Source organism: Musa acuminata, chromosome BXJ1-4 (genome assembly GCF_036884655.1).
Source record: "Musa acuminata AAA Group cultivar baxijiao chromosome BXJ1-4, Cavendish_Baxijiao_AAA, whole genome shotgun sequence".
NCBI classification, from domain to species: domain Eukaryota; kingdom Viridiplantae; phylum Streptophyta; class Magnoliopsida; order Zingiberales; family Musaceae; genus Musa; species Musa acuminata.
Genome location: NC_088330.1, coordinates 10,521,374 through 10,542,326, shown reverse-complemented (window position 1 = coordinate 10,542,326; position 20,953 = coordinate 10,521,374). Strand labels below are relative to the sequence as shown.

The following is a 20,953-nucleotide window of genomic DNA, read 5'->3' as shown; positions in this document are numbered from 1 at the left end:
AATGTTTGGTTGACAGAAAACTAATAAAAATTGAGGAAAAATTTTTCTTTTTAGATTTTCAGGAAAAAAAACTCCTTTTAAAAGACAAAAGAAAGCCGCAATATTTATCCGCCGCCGACTTTCCTCTCCCATTTCCTATGTTATAGATTTCCGTCCCGCCGCCGCCGACTTAAACGTCAGCCAAATCTACCTGCGGATCTACAGCAGCAAACTCCGAGCTCGGGATCGACACGAAGGCAACCCATCGAAGCAAGCCGTAGATTGACCAACATGCTCAGTGCAAGCCATCAAGACAACACAAACACCACACAGTTCGAGGAGAGACGAAGAGCGACTCTCCACGGCACACTCTTTCTCCCCATTGTTGACTATTTTAATGACCAATTTCGCTACAAGAACAAGAAAAACTTATCCATGTACGAGTCTCTCGTTAATGCATATTTTAGGCAGAATCGATGGAGGCAGAGAGTATGACCGAGAACTGTGTGTGCCAAAACACCAGTCAACTCTATCCCCTAAACCAATGGAAGCGAAAATTCCTTCGTTTGGACTCAGCTGTTAGCTTCAGTGCTCATTGGACGGACTCTATCACCCGAGAGTGAGAGAGTGAGAGAGAGAGAGAGAGAGAGATGGGGGGAGAAGGGGAGGGACGGCTGTTTGAGACCAGGGTGAGGAGGGGGAGAACATGGTACAAGCTGTATGCTGCGTCGGTGTGTGGTGGGGTGTGCTTGACATGGGTGTACAGAACTACGAACATACCGGAGATCGGGGAGAAGGGGAGGTGGGCTTGGATGGGGATGCTGGTGGCCGAGCTTTGCTTTGGGTTCTACTGGGTTCTCACCCAATCCTTCCGGTGGTGCCCTATCTACCACCGAACCTTCAAGGAGCGGCTCTCCCAAAAGTAGGGTTTTTCTCTTCTTGCTCTTTGTCTGATTTAGATTAGGCAGGAATACCCTCATTAATCAGTATTACTGCATCCACTTGATGTGTGTTAGTACATATGTAGTGATTGCAACAACTTGTGCAGATTGAGGTAGGAACAAAGACATTTTTTATTCCTCAAGAGGAAAGGGTGCTTATTGACTAAATTATTCTTGCTTATTAACCAGTACCAATGTTATCGACATGATGTGTGCTTATGTATATGCAGTTCTTGCTAGAATTTGTACAGGTTGCGCTAGAACAGAGACATTTTTTGATTCCTCAACAGAAAAAGGGTTCTTATTGACTTACCTAATCTTGCTTATTAACCAGTGTTTATCCATGTGTAGTGATGTTAGAACTTGTGCAAGTTGAGCTAGAACAAAGACATTCTTCATTCCTCAAGAAAAAAAGGGTGTTTATTGACTTATCTAATCTTGCTTATTAACCAATATTAATATAGCCACATAATGTGTGTTTATACATATGCAGTCACTAGAACTTGTTCGATTTGAGCTAGAACCAAAACAAAAGGGTGCTTATTTACTAACTTAATCTCTGAAAAATGTTCTTTTGTCTACTTTCTATATTGTTATCTTGGGATGAAGATGAAGCATAAGAACTTAAGTTTGGGTCATGAATCAATGAGATGTGCTTGATGTTTTCTTCTGATCCTGTATTCAACATCTGAAGCTAGATATGGGAATGAGCTGCCACCTGTGGACATATTTGTTTGCACTGCTGATCCTACCATCGAGCCACCAGTCCTGGTTATGAACACAGTACTCTCGGTGATGGCCTATGACTACCCACCAGAGAAGTTAAGCATCTATGTATCGGATGATGGTGCCTCTGAGTTGACATTTTATTCACTGCTAGAAGCCACAGATTTTGTCAGACACTGGATTTCATTCTGTAAAAGGTTCAATGTGGAGCCCAGGTCCCCGGCAGCGTACTTCTCGTCACCCGAGCAACATGATCTTCGCTATGCCAGTGAGTTGGATCGCATCAAGGTAATTTGTAATTCTCCTTCCCTTTTCATGTTGAATTAAATGATCAAGAAGCACAACTCAGCAAGAAAGATTTTGATATCATCTATGAGTTCCAAGGGACCATGCTATTGGACAAGATTTGATCGAAAACTTGAGGAGGAAATGTTTGTCATTTATTTTTGTGTAAAAGGTCAAGCTTCTTTGGAACTTCATAATTCCATCACGTCAATTAATGCTAAGAAAGCTGATGGAATAAACATGGTTCTTTTGGTGATAAATTACTGAAATCAACTTTCTCTGTTGTGGTCAGATGATAAGAGAGATCATTTGATGCAATGCGGTGCTACCAACTTAGATAGAAGAGTGTGACAGTTTTGCTTGTGCTATGAATTTACTATAAATCGTCATTTGCCTATGCTATCACAAAATCGATTTGACTTCGCTGTTGTTTTCTTTGAATTAGGAGATGTACTATGCGATGGAGGACCGGATTAAAGTTGCAACCGATTTCGGTCGGGTTGCAAGCAGTGTTAACAAGCAACACAAGGGCTTTTCTGAATGGAATTCACAAATTACACCTGGAAATCACCGGGCTATAGTGCAGGTGGCACATTTTTCCCTGATAAATGACTAAAGAATATTTATTCACGATTCCAAGACCATAGTATCATGCAACATATTCTTTCTTGTTGCAAATTCTAAGAAGTTCCATGTTCGATTTTTTACTGAGTTGCAGGTAGCCATTTATCAGTTTGAACAAGTAGAGTCCCATGCTGAATTAGTTTTTTTCTTTTCTTTTCTTTTGTTTTTGTTTTTTGTTCTTGAATAAGGATGGTAACTATATTCCATGCTGGTATCCTGGAGGCTAAAAATCTTCATGAGTTGGAATTAAGAACTTGATAAATTTCAACATGGCTTTTATACTCTTACTAGATGTTAAAGATGAACAAGGACTTTTTGTGGAGGGCAGCAAAATGTATGTGTTAGCTTAAAGCTCTTCTCTGCGCGGGCCTTTACATTTTTACTTACTGCTGACATTTTTAAAATTTGTTCTTCAGATATTAATTGATGGAAGGGACCAGAATGCTATAGATATCGAAGGAAACACCCTACCAACACTTGTATATTTATCTCGAGAAAAAAGGCCTCGGTATCCTCATAATTTCAAAGCCGGAGCACTAAATGCATTGGTAATTTATGATATTTATCCAACCATTTCATGTTCATATCTGCATGTACAAGTACACACCTTAATTGTTATAGTGCAATGTTGGATGCTTATTTTTATTCTTTTTTCTTTTGGATAAGAAAGTACGTAGGAGAATTAGCAGATCTGTTCTACCAAAAATGGGAAATGACTGGGGTTATGAACTTAGAATCATGGAATCGACTCAATCATCAGATTATAAGTTCATTCCACATTGCACCAGATTGAACTTAGAATCATGGAATCGATTCAATCATCAGATTATAAGTTCATTCCACATTGCACCAGACTGGAAAACTGTAGATACTTCTGGCAGTTAAGAGTTCAAAGATCACCAATATGAAATGTAGCTGCTTGAAATTACAGTTGTTCATGGCAGTTCCTTGGTGATGTTACTGTTCAGTTCTGTCATCTGTCACAGAAATGAATCCAGTAAGTGTTGTTGTCGAGAAACTATGAAGTGGACATTAGAAGCAAGCAAAAATTGAGAAGCATATTCTACTAGTTTGATGATATGTTATTTTATTAGAATTTCTTTTAATTTATGATCTGATGTGTTCTCTTAACATGTTCAATTATCTAACATAAGAAAAAGGTATACATGAATATTCTTAATGTTACCCTAATCTTGTGCAGATAAGAGTATCCTCCGAGATAAGCAACAGTCCTGTTATTCTCAATGTGGACTGTGATATGTACTCCAACAGTTCAGAATCAGTGAAGAATGCAATGTGTTTCTTCCTGGATGAAGAAAGCGGTCAGCAAATTGGGTATGTGCAGTTTCCACAGAACTTCAACAATCTTGACAAGAACAACATCTATGGTGATTATATATCAATTGTAAATGAGGTACCGGCACGAGAAACACAAATTATTCACTAAATTTTACACAACTTCTTTTTTTTTCTCCTTTTGAATTATTAACTTCTAATTCAAAGAATAATTTCTTTAGCTATAGTTCAATTTTTGACATCTTTTTGGTTAAAACAAAACAAAATTTTTCTGGGAAATGCCCATGTAAAGATAGTTACATAATATCATTTCTCGACATTTGTCTTTCTGACCTACATGCTTAAAATGTTTTCCAATGAAGGTGGAAATGCCAGGTCTGGGGGACTCCATATATCTTGGCACAGGATGCTTTCACAGAAGAGAAAGTTTGTGTGGCCTCAAGTATAGCGAGCACCGTAGGATGCTCAGGGATATGTGGAACCAAGTAAAAATGAGAAAACCAGAAGAAAGCACAAGCTTTTTAGAAGAGAGAGCAAAGGATCTTGCATCATGTACCTATGAGCAGAACACTAACTGGGGCAAAGATGTAATCTCTCCTTCTCTCACACTCCCTCTCTCTCTTATACACACAAACACAGTTATGGTGATGGTCTCTCATCTTGCAGATTGGTATCAAGTATGGGTGCTTGGTGGAGGATGTGGTAACTGGCTTGTCAATCCAAATGAACGGATGGAGATCAATTTACTACAATCCTTCGAGGAAAGGCTTCTTAGGCATATCTCCTACTACACTGTCACAGCTATTGGTGCAACACAAGCGATGGTCTGAAGGGCTCTTCCAAACCTTCCTCTCGAAATATTGTCCTTTTCTCTATGGCTATGGAAAGATCGAGTTAAGGCTTCAGATGTCTTATGCTACATACATGTTATGGGCTCCTATGTCGTTGCCAACTCTATATTATGTTATTATCCCTTCCCTTTGCCTTCTCAAAGGCATTCCTTTGTACCCAAGAGTAAGTACTCCTTTCCACTTTCTCAAGCTTAGCTCTTACAGATTTCAAGTTCATCTACTTTGATGACTTAGTCTAGTCTTGTTGGCATCATTTAGCTCATTCTTAGTTAACATTTAAGAGAGGAACTGCTAAGTTAACATGAGTAGTTTTGGGCTATAGACTTAGCTACTGAATTAGCATGCGCAAAGTTGATTCAGATCTCTTTTTCTTCAGTTTCTTGCTATTACTCCAATGACATTAGCTGTTGCTATTCATATCTTACATTTTTCTTTTTCATTGTTGGGACCTTTAATCTTTTAAATATGAAATTCATGAGATGTTTGTTTCAATACATATACAACAAAAAAATAGTCACAGGTGAAGAATAATGGTCAGAATCCTACTCAAGGCAGATTTTCCAATTTGAGAAAATGTATCCTACATGTCAGTTACATACTTATTCCCTGTTTTAACTAAATATAAAACAAAACAAGGCATCTGAAACTTATAGTTGTAGATCTAATCTCCAATAGACCAGACCTTTTCAATGTGACACTATAGTTGCATAGAAAACACTTAAACCTTCATGCTTTACTGCTGGAGGCTAGTATTTGACTGTGACAAGTTTCTGTGAGCAGATCTCAAGTTCTTGGTTCCCAGTCTTTGTGTATGTGATCATCGGTACACAAGCATACAGCTTAGGAGAGGCCCTTTGGTGTCAGCAGTCATTCCGAAGCTGGTGGAACATGCAAAGAATGAGATTAATGAGAAGAACTTGCTCATACTTCTTCAGCTTATTAGACACTACAATGCAATCACTGGGACTTGGCAAGTCCAGTTTTGATATTACTGCTAAGGTTGCTGATCATGAGGCATTGGAGAGACTGAAGAAAGGGGTCATGGAGTTTGGATCATCTTCTCCAATGTTCTCGGTGTTGGCCGCGATAGCCATGCTTAACCTGCTCTGTTTGGTGGCTAGTGTGATAATGGCTGTGGTGAGGGAGGGATTTAAAGATCAAATGGCTCTTCAGTTTCTTCTTTGTGGGATGTTGGTAATGCTCAACTTGCCAATCTACCATGGGATGTTCCTAAGGAAAGATGGAGGCAAACTTCCAACATTTTTAGCACTTGAATCATGTCTCATTGCTGCATTGGCTTGTCTCCTTTCATTGTACTAGAATTCAAACTTGTGATGAACAAGTTCTTGCTTTTATTAACTGGTTCAGTGGTTATACTGCAAGTTCATCAGAGAAGCAATTAAGAGTTCTGATGTTAGAACCATTTACTAATGGATCATTTGTTAATGGTGTTAGCTGCACTGTTATTTTACTACTTTTTTTAAATTACTAGTCAGTATTTACTGGTCTAAATAATGTCTAATTAGTGACATTGAGTATTATTATTATTTGGATTATAACGAATTTGTATTGGATAGGGGATTTAAAATCTTGATCTGATCTATCAGGTAATGACGAATTAATTACCCACAAAGGCATGAGTTTTCGTATTTGGCCAATACATACTCCACCTAAATATGAAAATAACATATTCTGAAGATATATATGTGCATATATGCAATTCTTCCATTGGGCTATTAAATTTTGAAGAATTAGGATTTGAAAGACAATTATTTTGTGACTTGTCATCAACTTGGGTTCTGATAACTTTTTGTTGGGGGGGTGGATAAAGAACAACAGTTTATATGTTATATAACAAAGTCACAGAGTACAAAACTCATTAGAAACTTCAGACTCCATCCCCCAAAGATCTCAATCAGCAACCTTATTGGATTTTCTATACATAGGCTCATAAGAACATTCAACAAAAGTATTCGTCAACTGTAAACAATTCATAAAGATAGTTATAAGATTCCACAATCAACCCTAACTTTTATCTAAGAGAGTAGTCAAGATGTTGATATCCATCTCTACCGGCAAAGTCATCTGAGGTTGGTATACTCGAGCTAATCATCATTTAAGGCTGCAGCTTCCACCATTGCGATCATCTCGTGTTCTCCAATCGAACTTCCTGCAAACACAGTGATTATTAGGTCTTCTAATAACAAACGTTGAACATTCATTCTCCTATTAGCTAGTCCAAGATTTAGTACCAAGTTTAAATCAATTCAGAAGGCAGACATCTACAAAATACAATTCCTAGGTGGAGTCATGAATCTCTCTCTCCTTTGTACAAATATATCAAGATAAAGATGAAAGTAGATGCACATAGCCAAGATAAAGACTATAAATAGCATGATTGTAAATCAGCTGTTAGTGATTAGACAGTTTACGATACCTAACAAATTAGGTGTATCGGTATGATCACTTTCACCTTGAAATTTCTGAGGAAGAGCAGGATGTTCCATTTGTTAGCCCCCCATTGACTGGGCAACACCTACATAAGGAATCACGTATAAGGATAGATAAGGCAAGTGAAGTCTCTCATAATCCAAGAATTCTTGAGCAAAATTTTGGTTTCAGAATTTAATGAAAGCTCAAAAGTCAGTGAGGTCATACATTAACCAAAACTTTGCATAAGAGAACCTCAAACAAATGCTTTGCTTGCATAATGCAACTTGAGGCATGCATTTCTTTTTTGAGGACACAAGATCAAGTACCACGGACAGGAAAATTCACACCTCCATAAACATCATAACTCTTCTGCTATTACACCACTTAAGAAATGCATTTTTAAACCAGTGATGGATCAATGATAAAAACTGCAGGCAATGAAGCTGGGTTATAATAAACAGGCCGAAAACCTCTGTCCTCAATAGGTGCCATAGTTCACCTGAAATTATTGTTTAAAGAAGTCCTAAATTACACAATGTGACAAACAAGACAACTTGACATAAAATGGTACATGATTTTGAAGAATAGAGAAAAGTAAAAAAAAGTGACTATGGATACAATTAACAGAAGGCATAATTCCAGCTTAAAGCATTGAGATATTATGCTACAGGTTCATTGATTTTCGACTTGGTTCATGGTCCTATAAATTGGACATCAAATAAGAAAAACATCTAACTGAGATGAATTTGCTTACAGTTACAACTGCTAAAACCATGCCTGTCTACAGAATTCCATGTCATCTTAGCACAAGTATCATGTTATAAGTATGAGTTTACCTAGATTCATTTCCCACACTGACCAATGTTGATCAATGTATACATTGCTATCATGTTATCAATGTAGGTGGCACATGGAAAAACTAAAAACCTGTAAAATATGATTAGTTGCGACTTAACCATCAGCTAAAAGTCTACATTAGGATTGCAGCTTTGAAAATTTTAGTTATCAATCATGAATAACACAAGAAATTTCATCAGTTGGGATATTAAGTTGACCGTCATTTAAAGCCAAGCATAGTGAAAAGCAACATTAGTTTAGTATTATGCTCTTTTGCGTGTCATAATATGCTGATCCATCTCAAAAAAGGGCACTAGTACCAGGATAAAACTAAATAATGAATCAAAGCATATTGATAATGAACATATTTATTCATTTAGAGAGAAAAATCACTCCTCCTTGACTAGTCTGATATTATTAAGTTTCATTGTTACCTTGACATTGTTTAGTTTCCTCTACACGGACCATAAAGTTTCTTTTACGCATTCACAGTTCGAAAGAACTCCCAAAAGAATCCAAAATTATATCATTGTTGCTTTAGGTTGAAATTTGTCATCACATCTGATAGAATAATTTGTTTTGCCCACACAAATGGCACCATGAGTAAATTTTCCCATGTTGCCATACTGGAATTTCATTTTTCAGAATATGTGAAGGATTTGACGAAAAAGCAAAACACCACTAGAAGATGCTTGTTTTAGAGATTGATGTGCTGATCACTAACAATTAAAAATAAATCAAAATTTGTTCAAATAAGGCGCATAATTTAATTCTTAAAGCAATTAAGTTTTAGGTTTCACCCCAACCATTTTGTATTAAAAAGAAAGCCACCCTTTTTATGCTAACATATACATATCCAGTCATATTTCTGACTCATCGGCAGTCTGAATATCATCCAAACATCCTGCATTGTTTCAGAAACTTCAAACTTGAACTAGTAAAGAAGATGCTATCAAACTGATTTATTCAAGATAAGAGTTCTGTTGTCTGCCAAAAAAACAATGGTTGCTCTCTTTGGAAATCAGAAATATTGTCATAACCTGACCAAAAAGGCTCATTGGCCCTTAATTCTGTTTACTGGTAGTGGAGCCCATCTAACCTTAAATATCATCACAACCATCTTCTCACTTCTGATACACGACTAATTGGACTACGATTTCTTTCACCCAAATTTGATGCCATTATTAGAGCCCGGCACATAGTGCAGAATCGTTCCTACTAAATGACATGAGGCCTATGACCCAGTGATGACCCGTACAATGACGCATCTCTCACACCATCCACAGGTACTGCTTTTAATACTTCAGCCCACTTGCCACACATCTAGTAGTAGCTCCAATCTGACACCAATTATCGGTACCGTAAATCGTCCCAGTAATTTGGGTATAGGAGCCTTTGACCACATATCCAAAATGCTTAAGTTTGGTTTATTAGTCTCCTATATTAATAGTTAATACAACTCTCCTCCCACTTATGATGCATAGCTAATAGAACTATCATAAAAATATTTTTAATTCTTAGTCGTCTTTCATTGCAATTATACAGAATTGTACTTCACGTAAACAGGATTCCAAGTTACTTTCATCACATTCCATGTACAATGATCCTCTGCTTTCTATTATCTCTGCCAATCAAGAAGAAAGCATTATCTTCTTTACTTCTCTTTCTGCCTTCATGTGAAGCCTAAATTAGTGCCAGACAGAACTTTGTTTGTTTACTCAAGTCAACCATGACCTAGTATTTACTTGGCACATTTTCCTTCTTGCTATACTGGATCAATATATATTATACATATAATTGATAGACTCAACGGAACACCTTTTTTTTCTCAGTTTCCATTTGTAGCTGTAAATTGTCATACAATGTTTATCACAAATAAAGACAGTTATTTTCAGTAAATGCTTCAGACTTAAATTGTTTTTACTACTCAAAAATCACTTCTTCGATGAAAATAATTGTACCATGCTGTGGTTAGCTATAGTGGTTTGATCATGAAGTAGTTGATTAAGTAAACCTTTGCATGATATTTCCATATAGTTGCTGCATTACATTACTTGTAGATTGTGTAATCTAAATTGCCTTTGGTTTCTATCCTAAGACAAACATATTAAAACCAAGTAAATAAGCAGTGGCATTCCCTAGTGGCAGCTAAGAAACAATATATTTTCCCATTTTCTTTGTCCCAATCAACAAGAGACCTAATCTATAGACCAATTACATGTCAACTAAAAATGCACAATCAAGACACTCATGGAGTTCGCCAAGAAACTCATTGTTGGCAGTTGGCACTTGGCACAATATAACAACTTCGACTTACTAATATAGGATTCTCATTCATCAGATTCTTTTTTAATAAATCAGATAAAGGGATGAAATATTTTACCACGATTCGGAGTCATAAAAAGATGTCTTTGCACGACCGAATCCACAAAAAGATGTTCATCCATCTTCTGTATCCAACAATCATGGAAATATGTCGCCGAAGAACTACCATCGTCACAGAATCTAGTAACAAAGTGTACAAACATGTTAGCTAATATGCAATGAGCACAATAAGTGGCATAGGGAAACTCAGAACTTTATATTAACCATAGTAATATATGACTATGACTTTCCTTGAGAATACAATGTACAAGGCCTACAGGCAACATCTTTCAGCTCATACTTGTCCTCTCAGAACTCCTATTGGTAAATTTACAATCAGCTGGAGAAAAATCCATGCTAGAGAAAATAGAAGTGAAAAATTTAGGTAAACTTAACCAAACAACAAATAAATTAAGCAACAAGAACAATCTTATCATACTTTGCAACTTTGGTACTTAATAAGCTGCCAGCCAACAGCAAGAAGCCACCAGAAGTAGATTGTCCATTTAAGTGGATAATCTGCAACAGAAATTTTCAATGCAACATGCTTTAACACAAGGCAAAGGTACATCAGTCTAGGCATGTCTAGTGATCTGAAGATTTAAATATGCGTTGTGCATTTGAAGATAAGAAAGAGATCTTTCATGTTAACCAGACAATCACCATTGCAAAAGTTCGGCAATGAAAAGAATGACAAAAAGGGGCAAAATCCAAGTTCTCAGTTTTAAATATTACAAACCTGTTCAACATCCTTCAGTCCAGGAAGCATTGCCTTGACACAACGATCACTAAAGTTCTGTTGCAACATGAAAGGCAGCGTGAAGCCTTGAACCATGTACTAAGAGAACTCCAGAAAGAATGTTATTTCAAGATAGTTCTCCTGCAATGCCTTAATTCATTTAATCTTCTCACAGCATTTGCCAAACCCTCACAAATAGTTTTGGAATTTCCTTGTGAAGAAATTAGACCTCTAGTTTCTATATCTTTCAAAAGTATGTCTGCTTCAAAAATCTTATGTTCCTTGTGGAGAGCATCAATGAGCATAGTATATGTTGTGATATTAGGCCAGAGGCCCTTCTGTTTTATCTCCTCATACAGTCGCCAAGCATCAGAAAGACAACCTATGCTGCAAAATCCTGAAATAAGTACATTATATGTAATAATATCCAGTTTTAAGCCACAATTTTCCATGACATCCTTCAAATACAAAGCATCAGCAAGCATGGCTTCTTTGCAAAGCCCATGCATAAGAGTGGTAAATGTAGCAGTTGTTGGCACTCCACCTTTGCGAAGCATGTGACTGAAAACAAGCATTGCTTCTCCAAGTTTTCCACACTTACAAAGGCCCCTTACAATAGTGCTCTCAGCAACTTCAGCAGGCACTAGACCCAGGGCTTCCATCTCATCCCTCAGCCTAAATGCCCCCCATGTATCGCCAACCCTGCATTTTCCATTGATTAGTGCAATATAATGTGTGTGCTTTATACGGACTCTTTTCTCCATCATTTCATGCAATACCATATAGGACTTCTGAAAACAACCTTTTCTGTTTAGTCCACTTATAATCGCATCATAGGTCTCGGCACTTGGTGACATCTGCAACCTTGTCATACAATCCACAAGTTTGAAAGCATCACTCATCTGACTTTTGTCAGAATACTTAGTGATAAGCATATTAAAAGTCAAGTCATCAGGAGTAATACCCTCCAATCTTAACTTTTCCAAAAATTTTGCTCCAATATCAATCATACCAGACTCACAAAGCCCAGAAATTAGTGAATGATATGTTAAGTTGTCTGGCCTGAAACCTTTTCGAACCATTGTTTTGTAAAGTCTAAATGATCTTAATAGCTGTTTCTTTCTGATATATCCATGCATTAGAATGTTATATGTCACAAGGTTTGGAAGTAAACACCTTTTCTGCATAAAATGAACCAAATTATCCACATGCAGCATCAGCCCTGCTCTTGAGTAACCGTCAAGCATTGCATTAAAAGCAACAATATCAGGATCTAGACTATTTTCATTCATCATTTCATCAAAGATGTATGAAGCAGCCTTTAATTGGCCTTCTTTTACTAAACCATTAACTAAACATGTATAAGCAACATGGTCTGGACAAAAATTTGTATTACTCATCCTTTCAAATAGGATAACTGCAGGAACAATCTTCTTCTTATGGCAAAAGCCACTTAGAAGAATTGTGTATGTATAACTATCAGGCATTATGTTTTGCTGAATCATTTTCTCGCAAAAGATCAATGCATCGTGTAAGTTTCCAGATTTACATATTTCTAGAAGTAAAATATTATAAGTTTGAAGATCAACAGCAAAAGGAATATCAAGAATTCGAGTAAAAAACTTCTTTGCCTCATGTAAGTTTCCTCCCCTGCACAACCCTTTAAGTAAACTCCCAAAAGTGATATGACTAGGTCGGTGACCTTGTTTCACCATGTCATCAAAAACAGAAAATGCTCCTAGAGCATCACCTTTATTTCCATAACCATTTATAAGAAGATTGAAACTAGTACTGTCAGGATATAGATTCAATCTGGTCATGTGTTGCATAAACTGCTCCGCATCCCCAACCTTCCCCCTTCGGCAAAGAGCAGAAATCAATGTGTTACAAGTGATTAAATTGGCTTCTTGGCCCAAACGATATATATCAGCATACAAGTTCATTGCCTCTGTGATATCTCCCCATTTACAATAGTGATGAATGACTGTTTCATAAAATATGGCATTTGGAAGAACACCAGTTTTGTGCATCTTCGATAGGATCTGTTTGATTTGATCTTTTTTGCCCATTTTGCACAAACCATTAACAAGTGCAGAATATGTAATGACATCTGGAGAAACCCCAGCTTCAAGCATGCTGTTAAGTAACTGCAGGGCTTCACTGAGCTTGCCCTCTCTGCAAAGCCCATCAATCAAGATTGTGTACATTATACAGTTGAGAGTAATACCTTCAGATCTCATCTTTTCAAGAATATTTACAGCAGCATCCATCTTTGAAGCCTTGCAATATCCATTCAGAAGAGCACCATAGGTGATCTCATTAGGAGTTACTCCAGCTGCTTCCATTTCATCTAAAATCTTCATAGATTCATGGATTTTTCCAATCCGACAGTACCCATCAATCAAAGTATTGTAAGTAATAGCACTTGGTTTCATATTAGACTTCGACATTTCTTTAAAGATACAATTAGCAATAATAATCTTATGTTCCTTACAGAATCCATTGATCAGAGTGTTATATGTGCTTTCAGTGGGAGATAATTTTCTCTCCCTCATTCGTTTTAATAACAAATAAGCTCTAGCACTCCTATTTTCTTTACATAGGTTGTTAATGATCACATTATATGTGTACACATCTGCCTCAATACCCTTCCTGTCCATGCAAGCTAATATTTTAAGAGCAGCCTTGAACCTTCCCTTCTTACAAAACCAATATAGCAGTGTGTTATAGGTAACAATCTTTGGTATAACCCCAGCTTCTTCCATCTTATTAAAAATATAATTAGCCTTTCCGAGCTTCCCAGCTAAGCAAAGCGAGTTCAGCACTATGTTATATGAGCTCACATCTGGGCAGTTCCTTCCGGTCAGCATACATTTGAAGAATAATAAAGCAGAGGGCAGTCCCTCCACCCTTGCAAGAGCAACAAGTATAGCATTGCATGTAGAAATAGAGACCGTAAATCCATGGGAATTGACCAACTGAAAAGTTTTCTCAGCATTCTTGAGCATCCCTTCTTCAATATAAAATTTAATCAAAATGTCAAAAACCAATGTGTTGGGCATGCGATGAGGATAGGTGTCCATGAGACAATGAATAAGGGAGTGATAGGCAACATCCCTCTGGGAAAGATGTTTCAGTATTGATTTAGCAGGACCATACATCCGGGCCCGAACAAGTATATGGATAGTGATACAGAATAATTGAGTCATCCTATTGAAACCTGGCTGCCGGACGATCCACTTGAGGAACTTCAATGCTAGCTTCCCATGAACCTTCCTAAGTTTCGGTAGCTTGTAGTTTATATGGTTCAAGGATTCCCAGCGGTGCATTGTCAGCGTGTTGTACATACTATTCTCGATATTAAGTGATGATCCAATAACTATCAAATTTAGAAAAAGAAAAAACTGCAGGTAAGAGGAATACTTATGAACACCTCTCATACAAAATTACATAACAATATCCAGTACTTCTAGACAAGAAAAAGAACATTTTTTTAAAGAAGCAAAGCCAACTTTAGCACACCTTATTTACTAAATGTACATACTTTAGCAGAATAGCTAGCAGGTAATCAAGAAAACTCAGATAAAAACCAGAGCGAAACAGTAGTTACTTCTTGAATCAGCCAATCCAAAAAGGGAAACGAAAAAGAAGGGAAAAAATGAAGAGAGAAGGAAAACATGGTCATAAACATGGAGTGGAACTACAGCGACAAGCAAGAAAAGAATTCTTCAAGACAAATGAGTAATGCAGAAGATGGTGTCATAGAAAAAAACAAACAAGAGACCCATAAAAGCAACAAGAGGAATAAAAAAACAATCATAACACTCAAGCAAATAGAAAAACAAGCAAAGAGGACAAAGAAAATAGAGAACTCTTACAAAAAGAACCAATCTTTCACGATGTATAGGCGTAAGCACAAATCGTCAAAGCCAAGAAAATAGGAGGAGAAATAAAGCGGGCAAACAAAGGCAGAAATCCTACAAAACAAAAAACAACCTTTCGTGATATTTTGATTGGAGCGGGGGCGGCGGAAGCGTATCGGCGGTGGACTGCCTCAGTCGTTCCGAGTTACTGCCGTCGGCCCACCGCGCCGCCGCCAAACCCTACGAACAAGCCGTCCAATTTGAGATTTTGCGGCAGAAAAAATACAACTTTCTTGCGAAACAACCATATATTCAAGCAAATAGAAGAAGAAAGAAAGAGGGCAAGACAAAGGCAGAAATCCCACCAAAAAAAACAAAAAACAGAACAAAAAACAATCTTTCACGATGTTTTGCTATGGCAACGGGTGGCACAAGCGTACCGGCGCCAGATTTCCTCAGTCGTTCCGAGTTCCTGCCATCGGTCCACCGCGCCGCCGCCAAATCCTCCGAACAAGCCGTCGAATTTGAGATTTTGCGGCGGAAAGAAGAGAACTTTCTTGCTGCTGCTGTGGTCGCCCACCGAGGTAGAAGCCGTCGCATTGGGTCCGCGACACTCGCTCTCGTTGCGGAGTCTTCGATCCCACATAATTGAACTGATATGTGATATTAGGTAAGTCCGTCAGGTACGTCACTATCAATTTATATGACGATCGAACTAAATTTTAGGTCAAATATTTTGTAGGTTAAGATTTCTAACTCTTAAGTTAAGCTAAATGAGTGAAGTATAACACTATTTCTATTCTTTTGTATAATACTATCGATCAATTTTACCTAAAATTATATTAGTATCCTCTAATATTGCACGAATCTTGGCATGATAGACAATAAATTGTGCAAATCTTGATGCATTCGGATAGCACCTATATATGTGAATGGCACCCATGTCATCGTCAACCCATTTCATGCCTATTTTTGTGCCATAGGAAGACAAATATAGTGGAGTCCACCCTATTGTGTGGATCCGACATGTTTTTAAGTCAAATTAGAATACCTCTCATTCATCTTTCAAATGAGTAATAAACAAAAAATTAGATATCAGCCAAGTTTCAAATAAATTATAATATTTTATTAATTTGATACTATTAAGAAAAATTAATCAACTGAATGTGGTCCAAATTCAAGGGTATAGGAGTATTTGAGATGACGATTGAGGAGGCGATCTCGAAGTGCCAAGCTCTCGAAGATCGATGTCGAAGAAAATTTTTCGACCCAATGCATTCAAGCTAGTGATTGATATTATTTAGTAGATTTTTTTTTTTTTTTTTTTCGAAGGAGAACCCCTTGACATAGTACTAAGAAGTAACTTTCATATTTGATCTCGAAGGATTTTATTTACATGGACAACAAAGGGGAGACAACCTCAAATGGTCTGTCTTGAACTTTTGTTCATGTAGACTGATAAACGAAGGATGACTTGGATTTTTTTCTTTTATGATAATAATTAATTATTAATATATTTCATACTTAGTAAATTTATTCACTCTCTATTTAAAAATAAAAAGGCAAAAAGGAAAAACTCATCAAGTTTCTTTATCTGTATTCATACAAGATAGAAAATGTGATAGTAATACCGGTCATCAAAATAGTATCTTTGCATATCAAGTTAAAAATATTGTTCATGTATTTTTAAATCTGAATCCAGACATGCTCAGATGCATCAAGCAGAAAGAACAAACACATTGAATTGCTTTGGTAGTGAACTCAATGATTAGTTTTTTTTTTTTTCTTTTCCTTTCAGATAAAGGATAATAATGACTGAAGAAATATGAACATCATAAAAATTTCACCTTCGATGCTGAAAAAAAGGAATGTTGACTATGATGAGAAAAATTCATGATCATATTAAGGCCATTATGATTCATGTCATCATCTACAAGCAAAAACTTGTCACAAATGCTCGTCTCTACCTGACTGAGTGGATTCAATACAGTATATGTTTTGGAGATACTGAGAGGCATGATTTCTATACATGCTTTGGAGCCTTTAAAGTTCAACAAAGAAAGCAATTATGCTCTATAGCTTTCAGTTTGCTAACACTAGCAATGCTTTTGAACTCTTTTGGGAGCAAAAATGTTATTGAGCTATTGCCAAAGCTAATGTGTGCTTCACAGAAACACATTCCAGAAAATAATGTGATCACCAGCATATTTACTGTTACAGAATATTCCTTCCATTTCATAGCAAAAAGCATCAAGTTACAACATACATCTTACAGCAACCTACCATTTTCCGACATGAAGCAGCAACCTAACGTTTTCTAACATGAATTGGTGTAGTCGGGTGATCAATCCACTTAACCGTCACAAATACCTCACCAGACTCGACGTCACAAAGCCTCAGACGTACATCCATTATGATTTCACCATTCGCGTATGTAATAAAGCTATCAGCCAAGAGGCAATTATCGCTGTCTGGAGCCACCTTCCTCAACTTGGTCTCACCGGTGGTGAGCTGCAGTGCTCTTTTTAGCTTCAAAGCAGAGGTTAGGGGCTGAAGATTGAGGAAGGCATGGCCCATCTTGTCATCAAATTTAAATCTGTCCCGATCAAAAACTTCCTGAGGCAAGTACAAGGAAATGAATCGAATCAGTCTCATGAGACATTGATTGACAAATAATAAGCAGAACAAAAACAAAATTTTGCTCTCTCCCTCTCTGTTATAATTGTTATGGAACATTGTGATGAATTACTTTGCTGCAGAAATTGTTAGATATCAGAGAACACACGTGTGATGAAAGGAAATCTCAATAACATAATTTCAACTTTTAGCTTCTTAATATCTTAGCTTGGAGAGTAGTATGTTGATGACTATACAAGTCATGGTTTCCATCACAGTTTACTAAAGTCGGAATGCAAGTTGAAGGACCAATCCAACTGTTCCCTAAATTGAAAAGCTCCTGCCGACAGTTTGTTCAGATAACATATCTGTGAATAATTGAAACTTTCTTAAACAGTTTCTTCAAACAACTTGCAGAAAACCATAAACGTCCTTGACTTCATTGAAGATAAGACGGGACACATTTGACAATTGACAAAGTCAAAACCTGTAATCCATATGCGCCTATTTACATGATTTCATGCTTTAAAAATAACTTGAAATCAGAAAGGGGTCAGTGGAAGCATACAATACTAAATATGAGAGAATAAGATCCATAGTGAACCCCACCACACTGACAGCAGCAAAAGAACATTTCAAACTGACAACAACAGAAATTAGAATCCTCCTTAAAAAGTTGCAGTATATTAGTTACTTTAAGAATCATTCAATCCTATGAGATAAACCATCTATTCAAAGTGTGGGTTTCTCTTTGGGTAGAAGAAAAGTTCAAACACAGGTCACTATCCAATATTCACTAAAGCATAAAATAATGATTTGCTATCTAAAGCAGGAAGAAATTAGTCTAACAACACAGCATAAGTAATAGAAGTTGCCATCCGAGGAATAATTCTGTCAAACATCTAAATTTTGAACAAAAGACTTACCAGTTTTAATACACCAAGAGGCTCTTTTACTGAGAATGATAGCTCTTCATTCCAAACAGGATTGAGGCAAGAATTGATAACCTTTGTCTTTGCAGTCTGAAGAAACCAGAAAAAAGTAACTAAGCAAACATAGGAAGAATACAGAGATAAAAAGTTCTCCAATCAAAACAATATGCTAATAAGAGGACCAAAGAAGGAGTTTATATCTGAGAAGCAATAGTTGATCAGGTTTTTGTAAAAGGAGCAGTGGCACAAAATGATCAAAGGCATAAAAGATCATATGCATTTGACTCTCCAAAATCATTCTGATGCAAGATTCTTGATACACAGGATGGAGCATGTAATACAAGGGCAGCATGCACAAGAACACTTTCTGAGACAATCAGTACACATGGTCATAGGTGCCATCTAGATTATGCATATCACTTGCATTTCTGCCTTCACGATCACCTGATTGTTTTCCACAACAACTGATGGCAGCACTGAGCAAGTTATTTAACTAGAATAAACTGAACTAACACCTTAAAAATAAGTGATGTCCCACCTAGAAGAAGGGAAAACTATATGTTGATTGCAAATAAGAATGAACAAGCAAAAGGAATGATGATTGACCACGAAAGATCAAGCATGATGGTCTTTTATATTGCACGAAGAGAAAATGACCATACTTCTTGCAACAATGGATCATGCTTCTAACGTGTTATCCTTATGTGAGTTAGACCAACTGCCAAGCAAGAGAGAGAATTAACACATTGCTTCTCCTCACAGTAAACTAAAACAACGAATATGGAAACCACCTGCTTTCCTAGTTTGACCACAACATAAGGATCACTGCTAGTGAAGTCCCTGATCGCCAAACTCTTTCCTTTAGAGACAATAACCTTTAGAACTCCAGCACCCTCCTCCATGTGTGCTCTCGGACAAAAAGATTTGATCTTTGATCGAATGTCTCGCCCTGTCGAACAAATCAAACCTACAAAAACGTTAGAGAACAATAGTATCTAATTAATTCTCTCTCAAGCAAAATTTTGAACAAAAGCACCAGTCGGCAAAAGCTTAAATGAACCAGAAGGATACATAATTCCTAAGAAGATAAATAGATTCTCTAAGCTAGCGGATAAAGCTTAAAGGTTATATTTTTGCGAAAAAGAACTAGTTGCACAACAGAAAATTCACGTGACAGAGAAACCAACCATCGGAAACTCAAGAAATCCAATAAATCAACCAGTTTTTTCAAAAAGAATCCAATCAATCACTCAAAAATCATATTTTTCACTCGAACACAAGGAGATCAGCTCTAAAGTAACTCTGATTTCGGCCGGTGAAAGATAAAAGACTACCTCGAAGAGATCAGCAGCGGCGGCACAGCGTAAGGCGGCGCCGAAGGGAGCAAGAAGGGGAGAGAGCAGCAGAAGAGACGCGTGAGACGCGTGCGAGAGACGATCGAGGGTTGGGTGGCGGATTTAAAGAGCCAAGCCAGCCGCGGTGCCCGTGCCGCGTTACGGCGTCGTGAAACACCAAATACGCGGCATCGTGATCCGTCGCAGGGGAGCGTATCGTGCGACCCACCGGACCGCAGTCTACAGTTTACCTCGCATTAAGCTTGTGCCAGAACTGCTCTTCCTACCCCCCGGACTACGTACCCGCCTACCGTGCAATTAGTTCACCTGGGTCCCGCAAGCTATCAATGTGCGCAAGGACGGGTAACAAGCAAACGCGTAGCAAGTTATAACTCGTTGAGTGGACTCGGTCATCGCCGTGGATTTGGAACGTGGAATACACTATATGATATCTTAAAATTGCGTATACGTATATACACATATTCAGTAATTTTCGCATTAATCTCTATTAATTATAATTTAACACGAACAGTTGCACAAAGGAGACATTACTGTTAAAAGGAGAGATATGTTGTGGACGATGTTAATACTTGGAGGGACGTCATGCTATGTCACCGACGGTTTCGGGGTATGGGTGCACCCACGTGTCGCCGGGGGACCAATCAGGGGGAGTCTTATCTGCGAACGGGGCCCACGTTCGCGCCGAAGGAGTCACGGCGTGGTCGGCGTCATTATGTGAGAAAGTGCACAGTTTTCACGTTAGGACGAATCCGAATCACGACGCGTTCCGCGGAGGGATTGCAAAACAAATTTCAAGATATATTTCTTTTAATTTCTAAATTAACTTGTAATATATGTGTTATATATATATATATATATATATATATATGATATTTTATTTGATCATGAATCGAGCCTGATAGGTTAATTGATCTATCAACTTCATTTGATCTAAATCATTGATCAAAATACTTAAGGTGAAATTGATAATATATTTATTATCCTTATAAGTCAATCTTAATTTTATCCATTTTCGATGTGGGATTAATCGTTACATAAATTATATCATGTTAGATAAAGAAAAGAGTCAGACCTTAGTATATCAATGCAAGAATATTGGAAAAGTTCCTCCA

At 37.3% G+C, this 20,953-nt stretch overlaps 3 protein-coding genes across 12 annotated transcripts; 1 reads left to right on the top strand and 2 right to left on the bottom strand.

Moving 5' to 3' along the window:
* The first annotated feature begins 150 nt into the window (after positions 1-150).
* LOC135648304 (cellulose synthase-like protein E6) lies at positions 151-6,156 on the top strand. 2 transcript variants are annotated; one of them, XM_065165841.1, is made up of 8 exons: positions 151-901; positions 1,619-1,934; positions 2,377-2,517; positions 2,972-3,103; positions 3,757-3,969; positions 4,214-4,438; positions 4,518-4,865; positions 5,483-6,156. In XM_065165841.1, exons 1-8 carry the CDS (start codon positions 630-632, stop codon positions 6,020-6,022), a joined length of 2,187 nt encoding a protein of 728 aa, XP_065021913.1. In that variant the 5' UTR covers positions 151-629; the 3' UTR covers positions 6,023-6,156. The 2 variants fall into 2 exon arrangements, with proteins under 2 accessions (XP_065021913.1, XP_065021921.1); XM_065165849.1 differs by having other exon boundaries at positions 768-901; positions 1,615-1,934.
* A 457-nt stretch (positions 6,157-6,613) lies between these two features.
* Positions 6,614-15,591, bottom strand: LOC135648286 (pentatricopeptide repeat-containing protein At5g55840-like). Of its 8 annotated transcripts, none has more exons than XM_065165833.1 (8): positions 15,379-15,520; positions 15,072-15,178; positions 11,076-14,479; positions 10,776-10,855; positions 10,356-10,693; positions 7,361-7,634; positions 7,140-7,238; positions 6,614-6,872 (listed from the first exon to the last, which is right to left on the bottom strand). In XM_065165833.1, exon 3 carries the CDS (start codon positions 14,420-14,422, stop codon positions 11,198-11,200), a length of 3,225 nt encoding a protein of 1,074 aa, XP_065021905.1. In that variant the 5' UTR covers positions 14,423-14,479; positions 15,072-15,178; positions 15,379-15,520; the 3' UTR covers positions 6,614-6,872; positions 7,140-7,238; positions 7,361-7,634; positions 10,356-10,693; positions 10,776-10,855; positions 11,076-11,197. The 8 variants fall into 8 exon arrangements, 7 of the variants coding, with proteins under 7 accessions (XP_065021905.1, XP_065021901.1, XP_065021860.1 ...); XM_065165829.1 differs by having other exon boundaries at positions 11,076-14,454; XR_010500891.1 differs by lacking the exon at positions 11,076-14,479.
* A 1,554-nt stretch (positions 15,592-17,145) lies between these two features.
* On the bottom strand, positions 17,146-20,004 carry LOC135648281 (protein C2-DOMAIN ABA-RELATED 11-like). Of its 2 annotated transcripts, none has more exons than XM_065165779.1 (4): positions 19,821-20,004; positions 19,278-19,453; positions 18,481-18,576; positions 17,146-17,554 (listed from the first exon to the last, which is right to left on the bottom strand). In XM_065165779.1, the coding sequence occupies exons 2-4, from the start codon at positions 19,386-19,388 to the stop codon at positions 17,246-17,248; spliced, it is 516 nt and encodes a 171-aa protein (XP_065021851.1). In that variant the 5' UTR covers positions 19,389-19,453; positions 19,821-20,004; the 3' UTR covers positions 17,146-17,245. The 2 variants fall into 2 exon arrangements, with proteins under 2 accessions (XP_065021851.1, XP_065021848.1); XM_065165776.1 differs by having other exon boundaries at positions 19,278-19,435; positions 19,821-20,003.
* Positions 20,005-20,953: the final 949 nt, after the last annotated feature.